Raw genomic sequence first — 25,184 nt, forward strand, 5'->3', positions numbered from 1 at the left:
AATCTTCAGAAAGCCTACAACACAGTTCTAAATAACAATGTAAGAATATAAAGTTCATTGCAATAATTATCTATAAAACTGCCATTTTTATGTTGTATAATGCTGCGTTATTGGCCTTAAAAATGCATTTAAAAAAAAATATATTCAAGCTAGACAAGTTTTCAATTCTGTTTGAAAATCATAAGCAGCTGGCTGAGTGACATTCAATTTTTAAATTTGACGATTTTTAAATATAAGTTTATGATATAAGTCCTTGATTTTATGTCATATAAAGTGCTTTTATCTGCCGATTAAAACATTTCCAAATGTTGATACATGAAATCAATCTTATAAATAATCAACATGAAAATAAAGTCATGCAAACATGATTTATAATGCATATATATGTGCATTAGCATATATTATACTGCAGAAATGCATGCTATTTCTCAGCAAAAAATTGAAAAGAGCAAAATGCATGAAAATAAAATTAATTAATTTTCATAATTTTGTGACACTCTCAAAAAACCTTGTAACAGCTTATATATATATTTTAAGCATGAAATTGAGTATCAATGTTTTAATAATGTAAACTTATATTCACACATTATAATATCACCCAAAATTATAAATATCACTCAATACAAAAATATCATTCTTTGAGATATACTTATTTTTTCTTTAAGGATACTTTTCGAACATTTTTGCCTGTAAACAGAAGTTATTTAATATTCATTAGTACATCCTTAAATATCAATTTGTTTGTGAACATCCAATGAAATTCTGTCTAATTTTCAATCCTGATATCTAAATGAACAAGAAATGTTACATTAATTTCTTAAAATTTTCAAAAATCTTCTCATAGAATTTGGAAATAGAAACTTTATTTTCATGTTATCAAATATTAAACTTCATTCAATTAACATTGATATCTGCCAATTAAACAAGCCAATCAATACTGTAAAAGCTTGCTTTCTCATTCAGAATGGTGGTCATTCTCTAAGAACTGAACAAAAAATTCAAACACCTGACGATTTTCAAGTTGAGACTTAATTAAATGTCACACATTCTCGATCACCCTTCCAACGTATAAGGACTGAACCTTTAATAATATACACTTGGGGAGTTGTTGACATTTTATTTAGACCCATTTACCTTAGATCATCCTATATATGGTATTGGAAATACTAATTACAAAACGCTTCACAGAATAGCAATCAGGATCTACTCGTTGCAGCTATCATCACTATATTGAGGTTAGTAAATGGCAAATATTGCATTAATTAGCACCATATTTTTTTGGTTTTTGTATAAATTGAATATAATGACCTACTACATATGTATGTGGAAAATAAAAAAGATTTCTCTTCAAAACATCTGTGCAGAAAATCATTCATACACTTATTCAAATACTGTTCTGTACAGTTACCCTGCTAAAATTTGAGTACTATGATTTTTCTGCCACATAGATCAGTAACTTTTTTCATTTCTAAGATATTTAACACATAAAACAAAATCTACTGCACAAAAATAGACATATTGACAACAATACATTATAAATATTCACATCAATTTTGATAAAATGTAAGTTTCTGATCCTTTGGAATATACATAGCTCATTAAATGAACATGCAGCTCTCTCAACCACATTTATAACTTTCATACTCATTTCAAATGTGATATTAGTCATCTTACAATTGTAAAAATTTAGATAAAATTCAATCATAAAAAATATCGAGATTGTTATGGAAAGTTATTTAATATTTTGCATAAATTTTTTCTGTGTTCTTGTTTAAAAGTTATATACCACTACTAGTCCTTTTAAACACTACCTGATGGATTGTTAACAAATTTTATTTTTAGAATTCCAAAATTTAACAATTGAAAATGAAAAATTCACATTTGAACAAAATCAAAATAACCTATTCAATATCGTTTATATCTTCTCGTTCATCCCCCCAGTTCTTTATAGCCCCTCCTCGTTTCATCATAATTTCTTTCTTCCATGCTGGAATTTCACCTGAATCTTCTTCTTGATCCATTTGAGTTTCTATCTCCCTTCTCCTTTCTTCTCTTCTCCTTCTTTCATCCTCTCTCTCCTGAAAAGATATCATTGAAGTCTATTGAAAGAAAAAGATATACATGTACATGTGTACTCTGACTGAATACAGCAGGTTATATTGTATGATTAAAATTCACAGGCATTATAATTTCTTATTGAAAAAAAAGAATACTTCTATTTAAAAGACTTGAATAATACCCAAACCAGAAGTTGGATACAAAGTTTAAGAGGAATTGTTTAAAACTTTATAGGAGGGATATGGAACAATACTACTGGAAAACTTATTACTTATGCAAGGCTTACCAATTTCTAAATACACATTACATTTTTGTGTGTGGAAGGATTCAATTTTTTAAGGACTGCTCCCAGGATTTCATTGTATTTGCATGTATTTATTTTCAGAGGTATAAACAGATAAAATATATAGAAGGTCCATGGTATACGTGTGGAAAATAAGAAACTTTTGAAAAACAAACAAAATTGAAATAAAGTTCAGGCACCTTACACTGAGTTACCCATAAAAATGGGAAAGGGTAATTGATTTAAGCTTCAAGGTTGAATCATTGTTAATATGCTAAAACCCTGTGACATCATGCAATAATTTATCAACACTAAATTCAATAAAAGATTTCACAATTTTCTATGTTCATACATATCTTCTCAAAGTGCCCTTTATATTTATGTTTACATGGTTTACTATCTAGTGTAAGTACTTTCATACTCATTTCAAATGTGATATTAGTCATTTTACAATCGTAACAGTATTGTAACAGTAGTTGGTTCAATTAATTTTAGGATTTCTCAATACTTCAAAATGTGTTGATCACTGGAAGAAAACTGATTCAGAAAAAAAATATTACACATATACAAAAAAAGTTCACTAGCATGACTTTGCACTTGTAAACAATATCAATGTGGTTCACAGGGAAGAAATGGATGTGATAACAGGAAGAACAGTTTCAAATACCATGATTATATGACATAGTGCTACATATCAGCTCTCTTGCTGGGAAATATAAAACAAAATATCTAAAGTTATCAGACACAAAATTTGTGTTACACTGACCTTCCTGCTTTGAAAGATAATCTATATTTTCAGGAAATATTTGTGCACCTGGCAGAAACTTGATTCCATGTTGAATGATAGTTCATTTAGAACTTGATTAGATAAATCCATATGACCTTACACTTTGACTTCTTTCATATTAGTAACAAAACATTTATGCTTTTAGAATAACAATATTAGCTGTGTTTTTAACATGCATGATAAAGTTTCCAATATTTTTCTGTTGTATATACAGTGATAAACTAAGGTTATACAGCTTTCAACTGTGTCCAATGTATGATACCAGAGTTTTTACTAACAGACATCTCATTATAGTGAAAGGGTGTACACAAAATGCAATTTGATTTTTTAAACATTGAAACTTGATTTCCTTTATACGAATGATTTATATGATTTCTAACACCATGGCTATACTCATCGCATTTCATATAGAAAACTATCTTACAACATCATCCATGACATCTGGGGGAGGAGGAGGTGGGGGAAGATCAGGGTCAGGTACAGGTGCACTCTTCTTAGGTTTCTCCACAACAGCTGGAGGGGGTGGTGGTGGTAATTTTTCTGTTTCAACCAGCACTATTTTTTTAGTCTGAATGGTCTTGAGTACTTCAGGCTTTTTTGTTTCAAAAGCTGGAATGTTTTGTTTGATTTCTTGTAGAGGTTTTGTGTCCATTGGTCCTTCAATGGGTGTTTCTTGTAATGATTCTTTTGGTTGAGATTCAGATTTCGGTTTTACTGGTTTTAACTTGACTTGGTCTGGTGATTCAAATTTCTACAAACAATCAATATGATCACACACAAAATGCAAACACATGCATAGTTTCAACACACAATGTAAATACATCAACATGAAAACATTTATTGGAAAAGAGTTTGTATCAACAAAAGTTTCATAAAATGTTTCTGGTCTATTGATCAGACTTATTTCCCTTGAATTATCTCCCTTTGTATTACTAAGATTTAACAATTGAATTATTTTACCATTTGTTTTGGAAACATCTTGTTGATACAAATATGGATTCAATAATGACTGAATAATTTCAATGATGAAAAAACATAAATGCAGGAATTGGAAGACAATTGGAATGAAGATTCAATTATTAGTATTGATGATAACAAAATATTTAGGCTGGAGAAAATCTACACCATTCCATCAAAATCTAAAACATCAATCTTCTGTAGTCAGGATACCGTAAAACTGATGTCTCATAACTAATCAAGGATAGCGCAATATCTTATGCTCATCATAATTCAAATTTAGAATGACAAAACTTAAAGCATTGAAAATGAGATCTTATGAATTCTTGTATAGTAATCCTTTTTTTTTTTTAAAGAGAAATGGTACATGTATAAACTGTACATTGAAATAATACTGCTTTAAAGAGAATACAAATGTATTTAATATCAATGGCTTACTTTTTTCTCCTTTTGTTTCCTGGCCTACAAAACATAAATTAGTTATTTGTTAGTTCGTGCACACAAATTCATGCAACTATTTTTAGTAATGACACAAATAGACATTTTTGTATTTCATAAACCACTCAAACCAATTTTCATGTTGTTAATAACCCTGGTTTGCAATAAGTGAATGGTGGTTTTACCTAAACTACAGTTATTCTGCTCCAAAAGCTCTGCTTATTTTAAAAGGTCAACTTTATGACATTAATTTTGAATGATGGGTTTACCAAAACAAACAGTTTTTCTGCTCCAAAAGCTCTGAATACTTTAAGCGGTCAACTTTATGATATTGATTTTGAAGTAGATGCATGTTCCCTCAACCTGATGCTGTCATGTGTCTCATGTTTAACATTTTGAGCTCAAATGCGAACATGGAAAATTGAAATTGTATAAAACTGTTTTTTCTGCATGGGTTATGGCTTCCCTATGTTTTCGACACACACATAATTCAGAGGCCTCAATCTTTTAAAAATAGTGTTAACCGGAGAAATATAACTAGTTATCATGACTATAATTGAAATCCACTTAATGAACAACTACTTCTGGTTGCACGCTCAGTTCAAGCCAAAATCAGGAAAAATCAAGAAAACAATTCAGCATGACAAAAGTTAATGAAAAATAGCATTCAATCTAACCACAAACACACCATGCAAAAAACAAACATCTGTAAATTTTGTGACAGCAGTTGTTTATTTTCATGGAATTGAACAACATGTCTTATTATGATAACACCAACACTTGGTGATCGGCTTTTTAATTTTGAATTACCTCATCCACCTCAAAATCTTCATTTTGTTTAAGCTGTGCTTTCTCCATTAAAATTTTTCGCTTCCATTCAGGTACATCCTTCCATTTTTCTTGTTCTTCTTTTTGTCGTCTAAGTTGCACCTAGAAGTTTAAATGAATCTCAAATAATTCTGATATATCTTTTTGTTACATAAATTCCAAATAAAAGAATCATAATTTGATTATAGGAATTTATAAGATTTCATATATAACCATGAAGTATGAAGACAAAAACAATGCATGCTGGTATTGCTCTTAAAGCAAAGCATTGTTGTACAACATTTTGTGGTTTATCTAAAGACAATACTTTGATACATTGAAGCAAGCTGTAATATTTTCCATTGATAAAATAAAACCTGAAATACAAAACAATAAAGCAAACTAATAATATTCGTAATCAAATCAAACAACTATCACACACTGTTAGTAGAAAAGTAATTTCAGCCTCTTTTTCATTTAACATTATGCATTGGCATGTAGTGTTCACAATAAGTATATATTCAAACTTAAAATTAAGATCAACTATAAAATTTTCAAAAAGACATTTTTTATAGATATCTAATGTTTCCTCAAGATTTCAATAGTGTTCAGTGTCCTTTTGCTGATTCACCAATTGAGAAATGACAAAATTTTCAAATAAGAAACACATTTTTACATAAAAATGACAGACATCAGTGTTTTTGTAAGAGAACAGAAACTTATATAGGACACATATTATTAGCTCAACACTAATTTTATAAACTTATTTTGAACACTTGATCTGCCAAACTTACCTCTTTTCTTTTAAGAAATTCCTGTAAGAATCAGGAAATATTTATTGTGGATGAGATATCTCATGAGATGTCTGAGGAGTGATAGATGATTTGATGCCAGCATTCAAATTGGATAATTTTTAGACTTGCACATATGATTTGGTTTCAGAAATGGTAAACTTGGCTATGATTTGCCAAACCATGTGACCAACACAACATAATTATTACTGATGAAGGATTTTGTCTGATTCGAAGTTTTCTGCCATACTCAAGGTCATAACATATATAAGACCAAATTAAATAACTGTATTCAATGGTCAATGAACATTGGTTTACTGTGAAAATGTCTCTTCAGTAACAAACAACAGGAGAAAAAGGAGGTTTGGCCAATTTCCCCTATATCAGTTTCCCCCAGTCACAAAGTCAAAATCAAAAAGTTGATGCAACCTAATAGAATTCTATTTATTGCAGAGCCTAAATGTTGTACCTCAAAGATTTTATCCATACCATTAACATATTTGTTTGAGCTTGCTGTAAGGAAACATTGTTTTTTTTTATAAAATTTGGATCAAAAGGCATCACTGACCAAATTGAAACAACTAAAAAAGGTGGCACAGCCAACTGATGGTCCCAAAAATCAACAGGTTTCTAATCCTTCCTTTTATCTTTCATCTTTCATTCCAATCAAACAGACTTAAGCTATTTATAAGTAACAATGACCTTGACCATTGACCCCAAAACCTATTGACCTCTTCCTCTTGCCTACATCTATTTAAGTTTAATTCAAACAAGCAAGGAATACGTGTACTGGTTATTATCTATAAACCATATTGTCAAATCACCTTAAACTGCATTATTCAGCCATCCTTAGACTTTAACAGTTGGGTCACATGTCAAAATAAGATGTCAGATATGTTATTAAGCTGTTATGATTAATAATGAACTGAATAGAAAAAAAAACTTGATGGTGTAAATCAACATGGCTACATTTCCAATAATTTTTTAACCTGTTTAAAACTTGTTTGCAAATTTTATACTGTCAGATATATGAACTACACATTGAAGATCAGCATATGAATATTAAAATCTCAAAAAGAGAATTTTTTATCACAAAATGTAGTAAAATTACCTAAATAACTTATAAACTAACTCAATGAACTTCCATTTATGTATTTTTTTCCAGTTCATACATTATATGGATGCAAGCATGGCAACATTTTACCTTTAATCAAAAATTACAATTTTTTAAATGCTTATATTCACTTCTAAAAGTGTAAAAGACGAAAACCTTTTAAATTTAAATTTTGATATAAATATAAATTTGCCCTGCAAATAACAGATATTAAATAAACCTTTTAAAACGGTATCCAATATATTCCTTTTCGTTCAAATTGACAAAATTCCCGTATAGTCTATAAATGGCTAATAATGCAAATTTTCTAACAAGGTGAAACAATATAGCAAATTAGGAGGCAAATATAAATAGAGTTATACAAACTTACAATATATTCTTCTACTTTTTCTTGGTTCTTCTTTTCAATCATGTCTCTTTTCCAGTTTGGTACAGCTGCTGTGATGGGTGTGTAGCCTGGAATCTGGTTGTAATCTGAAAAATACACACTTGTTATAGCTTGTTCTTATGTTGTACTTTTACACCACTGTTCCAGGTAAGGGGAAAGGTATGGTTTCAGCATATATGTTTGACCCTGCCACATTCTTTATGTGTCTTTCCCAGTTGAGGAGCCTCTAATTTGGTGGTTGCCATTTGTTGCTGTATAATTTTTGTTTTTAATTTATTGTTTTGTACATTAATCTGGTGGTTAGTTTTCTTGTTTGGATTTGCTTTACAGTTGTCATATCTGGGTCTTTCTATGTGGTATGGGTTTTGCTCAGTAATGAAGGTGTTAATGTGATCTTAAGTCTATCTTATTTGACAATTGTACCACATTTTATTATTATATTTAAAAAATGTTATTCTTTTGTCTTTTAATTTGAATCTAGATCAGTTAATATTTCATATATGTAGGTATACATGTACTGACTGAATTAAAGGCTTTTCTATTCACTGTTAGATATACTCTTATGTCCAAAATCCTTAGACAATTGTCTGGTGAACTTTTCTTAATGGCCTTTAATTCCATAGAAACTCATCTCAGAAAACCAGAATCCCATTACCCTTTATGGGAAGTTCTGATGATTCATTTATCATTGTGGATTGAGGATTTTTTTTTTTAATTCAGTTGAACTTCTAAACACATGATTACATGGACTCTTTAGGCCTCAATGTGAACCAGTTTTTAATAATGGGGCCTATAATCTAAAATCTAAATACACAGTTTGTTTCAACATATCAAAACCCCCATATACTATTTTTGTTGTTGAAATCCAACCAACTTTAATTTTGGACCTTTATGTTGACCACTTTAAACCCAGAGGCCACACATTTTAAATCTAAATACATGGTTAAATTCAGAATATCAAAGAACCAAAAAGACTATCAATTACACCACATTAAAAATGGACAAGAAATCAGCAGTCGCATAAAAAATTATTACTTTATCCCAATGATTTTGAATATTTTTTTGGTGTTGCTTAATCTTCAGTTTTCTGTAAAATGTTTTGTATTTGGGGTGTTTATGGATGTATGACAATGTTTGATTTTTCTAAAACCACTTCTTCCTTGCCCCCCCGTGGTATCTTCCTGCCCCCTTTTTCTAACATCGGAATTCCTTTTACAAATTTTTACTAGGCAAACAATTTTAATTTAAACCGACTATACTACAAAATTACTAATGCATGAAACATGTTGATAAATTGAGAAGTTGATTCTAAATTGGGATGAGTGAAGTTAATTGATGTATGAGTAAGCATTTCAGATACTTTCTAAATATACCAGATGTTTGTAGCAGTAAGAATTTTAAGAAGGCATTCTAATTTTACAGTTAAATATAGACTCTCCTCTAAGAAAGCTGTTTTAACTCTATTTTAAGATCAATATGCATGGAATTTAGATGAAGTTACAAGAAACTCATACTCAGTCTCAACATTTTACAAAAAGAAAATGATGTCTCAAACTGTGGTAAATTTACTGATTGATTGATTGGTGTTTGCTTTACTCCCCCTTAGTGCAAAAAGGTTAAATAAATAACAAAATACATCTAAGATCAGTTTTGCTTGAGGTAGTTGTAACCTTATTCTATAAATAATTTCTGAATATATCCACAAGGAATTTTAAGATAGACATGCATTACTTTCAAGTTCTAACTAATTTACTTATCAAATATTATTAAATTACTTTCCTAAAAACAAAACTTTGATCAGCTTGAAATTAAAGTCAAGTCATATGAGTATATACCTAACATGACAAAAAATATTGTCATCCTAATAAAATAATGAGGTTTTGCAAATTTTATGACTTCTATTGCCAGAAAAAAATCAGCCCAATATCTCAATATGAAGGCATTGAGAAAATAAATGGGGAATGTGCCAATGGGAAACAGATGATGCACCAGCTTGCATATAAAGTTATAAAGGGCCATAACTCAAAAGTTATAAAGGGGCATAACTCTAAAATGGTAAAAGTGAAACCACCAAAATTCAAACTTGATCTGTGTTTTGTGGTAATAAGCATTGTTGATAGGTTTCATAACATTTGGTTGAGTCAAACTAAAGTTAGAGAACAGAAACCAATTTTTGGGATGTACATACGGACAGACAGATGTACGTAGAGAAGGCAAGGGTAATCTCAATGCCCCCTCTGCTATAGCAGGGGTATAAAAATCATACTGTTGTCCCATTATGGATGAAACAAAATTGAATGTAAAAAATAATAACTTGGTGCAATATTTGCAATTTTTTGCTCTTTTCAAAGTTAAAGTTTTGATAAGGTGAAATTGCTAATTCAAACGTTAAATTTGATTTTTATTATGTTAATTTTCCCTGTATTTATACATACCAAAAATACCCTTTCTATTTATTTTTTTACAATCATAAACTATCTGTTAAATATGCTTTCCTACGCAAGTTTATAAACAATAGTTTTATCAATTATCTTTGTACAAGCAGAGAGTTTCTCCATGTTGTTCCTATCAGTAGCATTTACAAGTAAATATAGACAAAGACAACCTGGAATTTCTCCAGCTATTTTACTTTCTAGTAGTTTCTACTACCTTTAACATTACAGAGTTAATTAACCTCTACGGATGATACAATACTATTTACATATCTTATTCTTGGCAGCTATTTTTCATCAACAGATTCTGAATACATACATGTGCACTTACAATTCATCAAAAATAACAAAAATCATTTGTAACTATTAAGACACTCTCTACAAAAACTTATTGAAATCAAACAACCCTCCGTCATAATTTTGATATTCTTTTCACAACTGTTATATTACATGTATTAGTGTTAAGCCATTATCTTAATTATCAAGTTGGCAATAGATGATGAAACATTGGAAGAGAAACAATTGTTGAAGGAAACATATTTATTGGTAGTTGTGATAATTATATTTTTTCCAAACATTTTAAATGCAGGGAATATTCCTAAATCTGTAAAATTAATTCTAAACTTAACTCTGAAGATACAAAAACCCCAAAAAGTTTTGAAATTTATTGTGCTTGAAAAGTCAGTCCTCCTAAATGGTAAAATAAAAAGTTTCTTACTTGAAAATTTTACAATTATAAACACAAAAGTTGTTTCCCTTATTTCATTTTGTAAAAATTTGTCACCAATTCAATATTCTGTATAAAATTTATATCAACAGTCTGCCTTGCATTTCTTTAATTATTTATTACAAAAACTCAGTACATACCATGCCTAACGTGATGATACCAAAATTGCACCTATTTTGACAGTTTTTTAACCTAGGTTTATTTATGCCTTGGCCAAAAGTTTTATTATGTGTTTATTTTTTTAGATGTATCATTAATTACTATATGATATCACCAATTTAATTCTGAATCCATATGGAATCATAGAAAAATTGGTATGAACTGACCTCAAACCATCAATGATTCTTCTAATGAGGAGTACCCAAATTGCATCCATGCTTAAATTTGTCTCGTCAAAAGTCTTATAACAGAGCTTTTGTTTAATTTCTTTTAATTTGCTTATTTTGCTAAATAGGTGCAATTTGGGTACTGTCACGTTACATCTTGTAATAACTTGTTGAAATATTGCATTTTGTCACAACTTTTAATAACATAACGAGCTTTTTGAACACCTTCTTCGATATCCCAAGTATCTCAAAACTTACCTATGTTATTTAGGTCTATTTCAATATTAGCCATTTTTGAAAGACTTGGTGCACCACCTCCTGAAAAAATAAAACAATATTTTTTTTAAAAAGATTCTCATTTTTTTCAAGGATTTTTAATTCAAAACAAACTAACTTTGGAAATTGCCAGATCAGAGCTGCATCCTATTTACCACATGGAGAAGCAGCAAACTCTTTTGTTTGACTGAGTCTAACAGAATAAGAGAATCAGCCTAATATCTGATTGCATTTAAAAAAAAAATCTATATAGCTGTGACTTTCAACAATTTATCAAAGTCCAAAGCCTGTCATTTGGGCAAAAATATCAAAAAGAAACTTAAATTTCATCTGTAACTCATGGTTAACTCATATACTAAAAATCAGCCCAATATCGGTCAGAAGGCGTTTTGAAAAAAAATTTGTATAAAGGTTTATTGTGGAATGACAGAATGATGGAATGACAGAACGAAAGACAAAGGTAAAACTATATGGCCCTGACAACTATGTTGTGGAGCTATAAAATACCTCTACAACAAGTACTGGTAAGTAGAAAGTGTATCCTTATCTGTTTTATCCCAATGTTGTGTATGAATAAATGATATATGAGCAATGTTACAATGTATGACATAACTATTGGTAACTCAGGTTATTGTTATCTGTTGGCATCTGCATGAACGACACTGGGGCTTAATTGTTCCCTGCTGGAGATAAATAATAGTACAGAAGAGTCAAGTTAGGCCATAGTACTTATTATCCACATTATGTGTGTAACAACTGGAAAAGTGGGCCAATATACCAGAATCAGCCATAAAGACTAGTTGGTATTTATAGGTGAGAATGAAACAATAAGACAGGTAGTGTGTTAGAAGTGTGTAATTACTCTACAAGACAGAATCAGACTGACATTTATAGTGTCTTTGCTTCCTCTGTACAAATATTTCTGATGAAGTCAGATGCTGTTGTTCTCAGTCACCAGGTTATAATGTGTGGAATGGAACTGTGATACAACTAATGGCCATAGAACTAAAAATACACCACAAATTATAAATAAAAGATGATGTGGTATGAGCAAAGGGACAACGATGTAAGCAATTAAGTAACTTGTATCGTGTAACTTCATATTGTTGCAAATTATAAATCTTTCTTTTCAAAGTGCATTTGAAGTGTTTCACTGAGGAAAAATCAACCTGCACTGTGCAGACAGCTATATTCATTTCCAAAGCCTACTGAAAAGTGCAAAGCAAATTTCTAATTTGCTTTTTGTGGAGTAACATTCCAGCACTCCTTTAGTTACAGAAACTTCTTGATGACAATATCATTCATCAATTCTGTCAGGAAGTCCTCCCACAACCGAGCCCACAACTATGTACTATGCTATGTAGACATCTTGTTTGTTAATAATAAAGATAATACAAGTTTTGTAAATGAAGTGGATAACTTCTTACAAAAAAAGCTTCAGATCCTTTGTTTTAATCAATCGTCTGAAATGTCTGCCAAGTTTGATTGGCCAAATTAAGTTTCAGACCAGTAGATGAAAAACAAATTTTAGTAAGATTTCAGTTTTCAATGGGAACTACATGTTTGACCCTCAAGTATTACCTTGTAGACTACCTGATCAACATTTTACAAGAAAAATCTTTGAGGAAGGCCTTCGGTTCATCAATTATTTGTGTTTCAACATAAGATTGCCCTCATTTTTAAATTTTTCAGGAGAGAAGAAATTTAACAAACAGGCAAATCAGAACCAACAAGAATGTGTCCCCAGTACACGGATGCCCCATCCGCACTATCATTTTCTATGTTCAATGGACCGTGAAAATGGGGGAATATCTCTAATTTGGCATTCAAATTAGAAAGATCATATTATAGAGAACATGTGTACTTAGTTTCAAGTTGATTGGACTACAACTTCATCAAAAACTACCTCAACCAAAAACTTTAACCTGAAGGGTGACAGATGGACGGACAGACGAATGAACGAACAGACAGACTAACGAAGGAACGGTACAACGAATGAAGGAATGGACGAAAGAAAGGATGCACAGACCAGAAAACATAATCCTCATAAATGGAGCATAAAAATTTAAAAAAATTGTTATGTTTTTCATCTGATTCAAACATACGAGATTGCTTGTAGAAGACCTCACACATAAAGGTATCATTCATGCAAAATGCTTGGATGAAATGGAAAAAGGAAGGGAAAAAATTTACAAACAATAACCAAAAGTAACGACAAGACCTCTCACATGTATTTTTGAATTTACATTTTCCAAAGTAGATATTCATCTAATGTTACAGAACATTCTTACTAAAAATAAATACTTTCCAATCATTACAAGTTAAAAGAAGACATAATTTAAAAGTAATCAAAAGTGAAGAATTAACTAAGAAGCTCCCTGCTGATTTTTTTGTCTATTAATTCTCAAGATAGATAAGTATGCATCAAGATAATATTTATTAATAAAGCCATTATTAACAGTAAATTATTTGTGATCTGGTTTTTATTAACAATAAAAGTCTTATCAACAACATTCCAACGATTATCTTTGTATGATTACATGGAGATAAACAGTAAACATTAAAAAAATTATTTGTACTTATTTAACCTCATCAAAGGTTTTATCATTTTAGCTATTTTGAGAATTTTCAGATGATATAAGATCTTTGATACTTATAATTTACATGTATTTTTAGACACAGAACTATTTAGAGCTTGATATACTGTATAGAGACTTGTCTACCTTTAAAGATTATGTTCACCTCCAGGTGTATTTTGGTTTTATGTATTGTTGAGTTGCTGTCCAACTAACATGTAACTCACATTTTAAAAGCAAAACTTATTGAAGAGTTATTTCCACAACTTAAACTTTAAAAACAAATTGACAAGATACATAAACTTCTTGTTTTCAGAGGTAAAATTTGGTATTTGAAGAAATGTTGTCAAAATTTTGTTTCATATAAAAAAGACCAAGCTTGTGTAAAGATGTATATCTCCTGCATCCTTGATGCAAATGTAAATACCTTGTGTATCAAGCATAGGACAGGTGTTACAATAATCAGACAGTCATGCCATGTCAATAAACCTCTAACCAGTTAGTGGTCTTAATTATTACAGAACCATGCACTGTTTAACCACCATCATGACTATCATCTGTATTAGCACCAATTAATGAGCCATGTTACCTAGATAGAAATCTAATTCACTCAGATGATAAGATACAAAAATCCCAAACTTTTCAAAAGAGGCAACCAGTGGGGGCAAAGAAACCATCTTAGACCATCTACAATTTCATTCTTTTAAAACAAAAAATAAAATAATTCAAAAATCTATCCTCTTTTTTAATTTTAAGGGCTCATTTTCTCCAAATAATACTTTAGACATTGCATACTTGGTCTGAATAATAAACAAATGATTTTCCCATTTTGAACCTCAGCCGTGTGTACTTCATCACAAGGAGAGAAGAAAAGAAAGAAAACATTTAGTCAGCCCAGTAGGAAGCTTGTTTACACTGCACCATCTTTTATTTACATACTGGGCTTGCTCTGGTGTAAATATTGACCAGAAAGTATATAGAAACATAATTCTAAATATCATCAAATAAGATAGAGAAGATCATAAAAGAAACATCTTACAGCATAATCTGTATCACTGTAAAGCCACTTACAAAAGCACTAAAACTTAAAGGAGTTACATACTACATAATTTGGGGTAAAATGGTTCAAATGACTCTCTTTTACAGTGTCTTGACTGTTAGTGTTGCTATCCACCAATTGCAACTCATTCAAAATTTTGACCAAATTGCAATTTGTTTTATTAAACCAAATTGTTCAACCATGATTTATAAAACTTGCAAATTATCTTGCACTATAGGAATAGTTCTGAACTGTAAAAATGTCAGTTGTCAGGATATATGCTTATCATATACCAAGTTTTAAGGTAGAAGATGAACATTTTTCACTATTTCATGTCTAATTTCTGAATATGGATGTTACAGAACCAACAACCAATGAACAAATTGTTTATTTATTTCCACTTTTAATGAAGTGATAGATGCAATCTGTTTTTATTGAATTCTTTGATTTAATTCTGAACTAAGGGTATTTTTATTTCATATCCAAACAAACTTTTTATCATTTTTAATAAATCAAATCCTGAAATGCATGCTGTTTTCTTTCAAAACATTAAAAAATGAATAATTGAGGTTGATAATGATGGAGAGAAACAGGTTTTTGCAATTCTTAAAATATCTCTATCTATTATTTTCTCTGGCTATTTGCCATACTCATGTTCTCTACATAAAGTTACAACAGAAGAAAACAAATCAGATCAGAAATGCCAATGAAACAGATTTGAGATAAGGGTGTGGCAATTGTATACCAAAGAACTTTATCAAACACTTAAGTATCCATCAATTTGTAAAATATTAAAGATCTCTTGAAAAAATAGTTCCTTAAATTCAAATAAGATTTAGATAATATTCCTCACCTCAGTTGAGATCCAAATTATTTGTTGTTTTCTTGTGAATTTTGATGCTTAATATACCTGTGATTTACCTGATCCAATAATCCAAAATGATAATCCAAGATAACCATGGAAACATTATAGTATTTAATACAAAAAAGCTCATGAAAGTAGATACTACATGGATATTGATTTAGCAATATATCTACAAAAAAAACCAACTTTTTTATAGCTCAATTTATTTAAAGGCCGGTTGTTTTAATGATTTATAATGGGGAGATTTGTTTAAATGTGGAATGTGATCATATTTGTGCAATGCAAGGTATATATAGCACCCAAAATCAAGTTATAAACATACCTATATATAAAACATTAAATTTCTCTATCTATATGTTAGAAATATCTATTTCAATTCAATTGTGATTTAACAGCCATTTTGGACAAGGAAAGCAAATTATCCTATGGCTACGTCATAGTCATTTTGATAGTAGATATATCAATTCAAATATTTTGTTTTTCTAAACATGATGTTTACCTATTAATTTATTCAATTATTGAATACAAATGGAATAAGGGGATATTTCAAGGTCACACATTGAGAGAAAACATGATGTTTGTGGTGTTAAAAATCACAAGGAAGCAACAAAACCTCATCAACAACAGCAGTGAAACTGAAGACATTGTACACATAGCAACCATGATATCTACACCTGGAAATTAACATAGAATAGTTACTGATTAACAGATCTACTTACCTGATTTGTGATAATCTTACAATTCCAAAAACTATTTCTTATGTATTCACACCTAGAATGATTATAATTCAGTTAAATTCATCAAAAAAAACTTGTAAAAATGTGGAGGTTTCCAAATAAGTCAGGAGGAAGTGGAAAACGCACGAATCTCAAGACACTGATCTTGTCTGTTGCTGCAATCCCAAATTGCAAGTGAGAGTGAGGCACGCCATGGGGGCAAACACACTTCAATCAAATATCAATAAATCTGTAAACATCTGTATTAAAATAATTTTTCCTTCATGTGATTGACTGATCTTTCATGCACCAGGTGTAAAATTTATCAAATTCACTGCCAAAAAAATAATAATTTGATATCCCGAAACTTAACGTGTACCCTTATGAACCTCTTTCTTCATTAATTAAGTTATTACATGTATTACATACATCATATGGAAGGAGTGATGTACAGCAGAGGATAATAGCTTCCACTCCTTCCTATCAAACTTTATCTAAGCTATTTAAACATAATAATTTGTGGAATCTGTTTGGAGTAAAGATTATACTGGTTCCTACTGGGCCCTCAGACTGGGTCTGCCACTGTAGAAAATGTTATATAACAAAGAGTCAAATTTCAATCCTTTATCTATATATGACCTTTCTGACATTAACACAGAGTTTTATATTTTTTCGTGATGAAACAATATATTTTTTAAACCTTTTTACTTTCACATATTTTATTTCATTAAAAGATATTAATTTGTAATGTTTAAACAAGAGGCTAAACAGGTTACCTGAGAGGATAAATTTCACTGATTAATGCCAAAATATAGATATATCAGATAAGTATGCCTCTGAAAATTCATGACCCAAAAATAACATAGCTGCGTAAATGAGTAAAAATTAGTTGAAACCTCTAAAGATTTTAATGATCCATGAAAAGTAGGCTACGCTGAATATATTTTTTTGTGTATGTGTATGTCTATCTAACCTGATCTGCAGGTCTTATGAAAAAATTATGGCTATGTTAAGCGAAAAGATGTTACTAAATCTTTATATGAGATAATTCAAGCTTATTAAAACAATAAACAATCTTTGAATTTACGTTTATCATTTGGTCTCTTGTAGAGTTGTCTCCTTAGAAATCATACCACATCTTTATTTTTAATGAAAGCTGACTTTAGTATATCACTGATAATTCATCATGTTTCTTATTCAAAATGGTCTTTGGAGTCTTCATAAAAAAATGTGCTTGAAAGTCATCAATTTTTTATTCATATTCTATTAACAGATTCAATATGTAAAGAATAATGTCAAGGTTGGGCGATATGTCTTCCTATAGATCTGATACTTTGTAAACTTGAACATTTAAAAAATTTAACAGATCATAAATTATTATAAGTTAAGTTTAAAGAAGGATGTATCCATAAAGTTAACTTTTGTTTCTAACAAGATTGCTTTACTTTAAAATGATTAAATAGGTCTTTTATCATCATTTTTTTCATGGTGGCCATATCGATTTTAAGGCGGCATAAAGTATAAGTGACAGTCTGCAACTAAAACCTTAAGGATGTTTAAAGTTTGATACCTACTGGCTAAGTGGTATTTGAGCAGATCTTTTTTTCAAAAATGAAGAAATCTAGATAAAAGCTTAACCTACGTATGCCCTCTCAGCCTGATAAGCTTATCTTTAATTTGGAAATCATTAGTTTCTCACAACTTAATAATTTTAAAAGTTTAAAATGATTATAACATTTCTGTGTTTTGGTAAAAAAAAATCCTTTTGATCTCTTATGAAAGTTCTGTGTCATATTAAAATAACTTACACATAAATGTAATGCTTTTCTATTGTGCACACAATGTAACAAAGCATAAAATTTATACAATTTTCATATAATTTATTTTATAAAGATTTGATATGAATAAAAGATCTAGACTATACATCAATGAGGTAGCAACCAAACATTTTAACACTGAAAACCATGAGAATATCTCATTTACTATTCAATGTGCAAAGAATATTTCAAACTTTAACTTGGTGGAAGGGAGGTAATCCAAATTTTTTTTCTTCAAGAATTCTACTTGAAATGGATGTTTACTTGCTTGAATGTATTTATTGCTGTTTTAATTCATGTGATTATCCAGGTATACATTCAAATGTATTTTTTTTAAATTTTAATAAATCCTGACCATTGGTCTAAATTGGACAATAAACTTCTGTTAAAGTTTTGAGTTAAAAATTGCAACCTATGTTACACAAATTTCAAAAGCAGAAAAATAATTTGGAGAACATACATAATTTTCATTTATTTCAATGTTGACTGTTTCTGTTTTGTCTTTATAGGTATGTCACCATGGCAGCAGTCAGTGCAGATGTCATATGTAAAAGACACTTTATATGATTGATAAATTTTCCATGCAAAACTGGCGAGCTGATCCCATATTGATATGGTGTTTTTGTTTATGTACTAGCCTAAGTGTTGTGGTTTGAGTATAAAATACTTTATGTTTTGGGTTAAGCAAGAAATGAGAATATAATTTTCAAAAGATTGACTCATTAAAAATGATGGATAACCACAGCTTTACGGATAATACCACTAAATCAACCCATTTATATTTGATGAGGAATAGTAGATGATGAATAACGAATAATATTTTTTTCTGAATTTTTTAAATTTACTAAGAATGTAAATGTAAAAATCGTGATCTTGGCTTAAGAACTACCATAGTCACTTTCCTAAAAACAGGAACAAAATATAGATTAAAACAAACTCTGTCACTATTCACAAGTAAAATTTGTGAATGGTTTTGTCAGTATAAAAGTGTAATGTTGATTAACTAAAACCTTAGTCCATTTATCAGTAAAATACACAGGTTTTAAAAAAAAACACTTTTTTCTCCAGATTCTATTTCTCTACCTTCATGACCTTGAAGAAGATTGTACATTTTTTCAAGTTTCAAAACATACCATGAATTTTTAACAAAGTTAGTGATGTCTTTAAAGTGAAATCCTAGACTATGTAATTGTCAACTGCAAAAAGTCAAAAACCTGAATGAATTGAAAAATCCTTTTAGTTATTTAATTGGGGTTTTAAAAGCACAAAAGCACCATTCAAGTTTCCTTAAATTCCATGAAGTCAAAGTAACTGATGTCTAAAACAATTTTTAACACAGACTAAACAAGTGAAACTGCGAGCTACTGCTCACTGATGATACCCCCGCCGCAAGTGGATAATATTAATAGTGTAAAAATAAACAAGTGTTCAGTAAACAGGAAGTTGTCAAGTGATGAATCTGAAAACGCATCACACGGTAAAGCTGACTTATATAAATCCTGAAACCAAATTTCAGAAATCCTTGTATTGTAGTTCCTGAGAAAAATGTGACGAAAAATTTTCAACTTGGCTATCATGTGTAAAATCATACAAGTGTTCGGTAAGCAGGAAGTTGTCAAGTGATCAATCTGAAAACGCATCACACGGTATAGCTGACTTAGATAAACCCTGAAACCAAATTTCAGAAATCCTTGTATTGTAGTTCCTGAGAAAATTGCGACGAAAAATATTCATGGGACGGACGGACTGACAGACAGAGGTAAAACAGTATACCCCCCTTTTTTATAGCGGGGTATAAATAAAGGTTGATGCCACTAATGCCAACAGAATAGAGGTAGCTGTGTTTCACTTCTGAGAAATAATGTCACAAGCTCAACAAACATTGCCCTTCAATATGGTTTATTTGTTAGAATGTTTCTTAATATATTTTACTATGTAGTGAAAGTTCTACATGAAGTATTTGCCACTGGACATTAAGAAACCAACAATCATTTAATGTTAATTCCATTGCAAGCACTTGTGCAAAGAAAAGGAATCACTAGGGTCACTTTTTGGACCAACAGTAAAAACTAAAAAAATGTCTTTATTTCAGCTGGCTGTTTTCATGTGTGTATACATGAAAGTATAAGTTTTTCTCCAATGTTGTGTTGTAAATTAATATACATGTATTCTGCTTGTTTTGCACTTTTGCATTATTTTTCATGAGGAGACCACAAGTAGTTCTCAGCTGGTTGTATTCCTTGGTAAATAAACAAATCATTTTAAAAAGGACAAGGTTCACTTATGGCACAAAAAGGCCTAAAATATTAACTTTATCATAAAACACCCAAAAGGTCTGAATGTGGTTCGTAAATGGGTCTATTTCAAATATCTTGAGTTCTCAAGATATCAGTTCTTTTCATAAAAGTACAAAACATTCTCCAAAGTAAGCCCATTTGGGGCATTCTCCAAAGTAAGCCCATTTGGGGCATTTTATCAAAATATGACGATTTTGTGCATTTTTCAGACCTAAAAGCTTTAGAAACACCTTAGCTGCCACCTGCGATCCAAAATGTTTTGAAATCAAAAGATTCCAATTTTGATATAGATTACATCAATATAAAAACTTTTTGGATCGTAGATGGCGGCCAAGGTTAATTATGTCAAAAAAAAAAAAAAAAATCATGGAAAAAAAGTACCAAAATTGACCTTTTAATGCAAGTTATGATTATTTAAGGGTCATAGCTCCAAATTGTAAAGGAAAGTGCCAGAAAAAAAACATTGAAATTTGTTGCAAATGTTTTATTTCCAATTTTCATTATTACATGTACTACAAAGAAACAGTACCGGGATACGTTATAACTGCCTATGTTTTTAATGTATCAATCTATTTTCAAACAAGTATGTCACTATGTTTGTTTTTAAACTACTGAAAAAGAAAATGATCCCATTTTCAAAATATAGTTGAAGAATTATTTAATGGTCCAATGTACAATGACAAAATATTTTTTGTTATTCCCTTTATTCATAAAATTATAAATTCTTGAATAAAATCAAAAGTTTTCCAGTATTTGTAAAAAAAAGGTTTTATCATATGAAATTCTGTTAATAAACAAAAGGTCATGCTGATTAACTACATGTATGTAATTTGCTCTCAAAGTAAATCCTATATGCCATAATACACACAAGGTCTAAGATGGTCAGTTTATCTATCACTACAAAATTTTCAAACTATGAAAAAGTTTCAAAGTGAATGGGCCACAACTGAGGAGCTAAAAATGTGAGATGAAGAACAGCAGTAAGTGTGCTGTTCCTTTGCTTTTTTGTTTGTTTGCTGTTTTGGAGTCATGAATCAGTCCCACATGTAGCAGGTGAATTCAACTCCCATCTTAATTGACTTTGAATAGCAGTTTTCCTGTCAAAGTTTGTTGGTACTCTCCCAACACTCTGACTTCCTTCATCAATTAAAATTTGAAGTCATGATGCCATGATTACTTAAGATGGGGTTAAGACACAAACAATCAAGCAATTCTTAATATTTAACCTCCATGGCAATGACATTTATTTTCCTTTACTGATAGCAGTAATGTCACAACAAAATTGAGAATGGAAATGGGGAATGTATCAAAGAGACAACAACCCGACCATAGAAAAAACAACAGCAGATAATACAATACATATTCAATTTGTATTTCATATTTGTATAGGTGTGAAGGTCATTAAAGATTAGAAATGTATTAATAACCTAAGTTTTGTTATAAATAAATTGATCATTTGATCCAAAAATAACAAATATAAATTGTACAAGTATATGCTTCAATATGATATTCTGAAATTTTTCCTATTTAGTTATTAAAATTTCTATTAACCACAAAAGAAAATTGGAATCAGCTTAACCTGCAATCAGCAAATATACTTTTTTCAAGTTTTACTGCCCTTTTACAGTTCTCTAGTTGTATCCATTTATACTGTTATGCAATCAGGGACATGATCTCTATTCATATTTTTTTTAATTGCACAAGTCAGTCCATGCCTGGTTTAAAAGACTAACCTTGGTGTTTTCATGTAAGATTAGGTTTTCAACAATCATGTTAATAGATGCCTAGAAATGAAAACAGCTCACATAAAATTTCAGGCTATATAGGAGTATGCCACTTATTATGGTATATATGAAAGATCCAAAAAGGTCCAGATTTATTTATATCGTAACTATTTTTCTCATTTGTATTGATATAAAATAAAATACCTTTCTTTTGTTGAGGCTTAGAACTTGTTGGTGTTGTTTGAAATCCATTGACCGGCTCAGGAGGAGGTAACTCTTCTAAGTCTGGTGGTGGGGGAGGGAAATAATCTTCATCAAATTGATCCTCAACCACTACCTCTTGTTGTGGAATTTGTTCAGGAGAAGTATCTGAAACAAAATAAACACATCCAATCATTAAAAACATGCATCTATTAAAAATTCTGTTGATAGTCATAAGTGTGAATATCATAGGACTAACCCTTTTCTCCCTTTTGGCAGCATGAGTAAAGCTGTAATCCACTGTTATATTTATGCTGCAAGCTAAGGATGAAGTTCATGTTACCCATGCTAAGAATATTTCATTCCTAACTAATGATAAAGTCATCAAATCAAAGGTGAAATTCACTTTGGTGGATTGAATTCTTAAAATTAACTCAAGGAAACAAATAGTCTATAATAGATGGTGACCCATAATTTATGACAGATATCAAATAAAATTGAGAATGGAAATGTTGAATGTGTCAAAGAGACAACAACCTGACCATATAGCAGACAACGGCCTAAAGCCACCAATGGGTCTTCAATGCAGCGAGAGAAACTCCAGCACATGGAGGCTTCCTTCAGCTGGCCCCTAAACAAATATGTGTTCAGTGATATTCGACGTCATACTGAACTCCAAATTATACACAAGAAACTAAAATTAAAAATGATACAAGGCTAACAAAGGCCAGAGGCTCCTGACTTGGGACAGGCGCAAAAATGCAGCATGATTAAACATTTTTTTAATTCTCAACAATCCCTTACACCTCTAGCTTGCTTTACAATTGACATTTTGTTACTGACACTTTCGTAAAAGTATAGTAATGTCATTAATTTCATAGTTCTTTGCCTTCTACAAGAGCACCACTTTATTTCAATTTATCATAGATGAAAATCGCCAATAAAAATTATCAGTACTAATAAATAATCTTACCTTTCTCCCAGGGTTTAGCACCAGTAGGTTTTAACTTTGATAGAAAGCCAGCAGGTGCCTCAGTTTTCTCTGGAGGTGGAGACATGTTTTCTGCAAGTAAAATGTTTATTTATAAATAATTCTTCTAAACTTCAGGAAGTTGGGGATAAGTACCTACTTTCATTCTAATATTAATTACTTCCATATACCTACATCCATATGGTCTGACTATATATACATGTATATGGTAAACAAGGTCATAAAGTTGGATAATTGTATTTACTCTAAGGGAGCTATGCTGCTCTTCTGTGTACCTTACTTATGTTGATTTATACAAATACAAATAGTGATTGGAAAAAAATACAGCATGTTCTGACCATCCCAGCTGAGGAATGAATCAGGTGTGGAAAAATTATGAATCATATACAGGTGAAAATGAGTTTTTGAGAATTTCTTTCAATTTTGTATGCACTGCATGATAAAAGGCTACAAAGCACTTTAGGTGTATACAGATAGTGGAAAAGGTAAATGGTAATCATACAAATTCACATAAGTTTCTGAATATTAAAATGAAAGAAATCCTGTTAGCTGTGAATGTAGGTTCTTAATCTGTGTTAGAAAGTGGTGAAAATTATAAAAAGGCTATCGTTATCCCTATTAGAAATGCTTGGTTTAATTCCTTTCAATGTCTGACACAAGTGCAACCATTGGAATTTGAGACACACCATATTTTAGTTGCCTGTACGTCCTATATATATATATATATATATATATATATATATATCAATGAAATGAAAATGGTGTATAATTTTATCCTTTTTATAGTTATTCTATACTTGATTAGTAATAATAGTGCAGGGATACAGGCGATCCCCTCTATCTGGTAAATGACGTCATGAAGGTGTGCATAATTGATGAGTTTTTTCCAGTGAAGGACAAACTGGAAAGTGGTCTTTTAGGGTTTCTGTGTTTAGAATACTATATATAAGATATTTTTCTGTGATTACCAATGTATGTCAGATTAATTAGATAGTTTATTTATTTTCTATGTAAATGTTAAGAATTATTTTACTTTGTTGGTCCTGAAAAGCACCAAAAAAGTAAATTAATTATATAGGGGGCATATTTTAGTTAATGCATACTTGACGGTGGTAATGGGGGTAATTTTATGATGAATAACGGTAAAAAAAAAATGCTAAATGACGTTAACTGTTATTTTTGTTGCATGACAATCAAATGTACACTTTCTTTTAGACAATAAAACAGTTGATTGATTTTGAAGAAATCACATTAATATTTACCCCAAAATGATGGTAACTATAATTATTTGAGACCTCTGAAAATGCTAGACAACAATATTTTGAGGAATCACGCTAAAATTCTTACTAATTTGACGCTAATGTTAGCCGAATATGACTGTTTGACGCCTGAAGGTAAAGGTCATTACTACCCTCAAACTTTAGATAGAGACTGCAACTTAGAGATACAATGTATATTCTAGTACATAAATTGTTCCTTAGGTCGAGGAATGAATACTGTTCCATCTGAAACAGGTATGTAAATAGGTTTGAAAAGAACACCAACAAATAGACAAATTGTTACTTGAAATCTAA

General features: G+C 30.4%; 1 protein-coding gene across 1 annotated transcript in view; it reads right to left on the reverse strand.

Annotated features, from left to right (window-relative positions):
• Positions 1-243: 243 nt before the first annotated feature.
• The window catches only part of LOC134712440 (unconventional myosin-XVI-like), an 84,548-nt gene continuing 59,607 nt past the window's right edge, over positions 244-25,184 (reverse strand). Inside the window, exons 33-41 of the mRNA XM_063573976.1 lie at positions 23,593-23,682; positions 22,623-22,787; positions 11,367-11,426; positions 7,606-7,709; positions 6,125-6,145; positions 5,334-5,453; positions 4,524-4,547; positions 3,553-3,879; positions 244-2,078 (exon numbers count right to left, since the gene is read on the reverse strand). Coding sequence (XP_063430046.1) covers positions 1,902-2,078; positions 3,553-3,879; positions 4,524-4,547; positions 5,334-5,453; positions 6,125-6,145; positions 7,606-7,709; positions 11,367-11,426; positions 22,623-22,787; positions 23,593-23,682 — 1,088 coding nt within the window. The 3' untranslated portion in view covers positions 244-1,901. The remainder of the gene's footprint in view (positions 2,079-3,552; positions 3,880-4,523; positions 4,548-5,333; positions 5,454-6,124; positions 6,146-7,605; positions 7,710-11,366; positions 11,427-22,622; positions 22,788-23,592; positions 23,683-25,184) is intronic.

This window comes from Mytilus trossulus, chromosome 3, assembly GCF_036588685.1.
Source record: "Mytilus trossulus isolate FHL-02 chromosome 3, PNRI_Mtr1.1.1.hap1, whole genome shotgun sequence".
NCBI classification, from domain to species: domain Eukaryota; kingdom Metazoa; phylum Mollusca; class Bivalvia; order Mytilida; family Mytilidae; genus Mytilus; species Mytilus trossulus.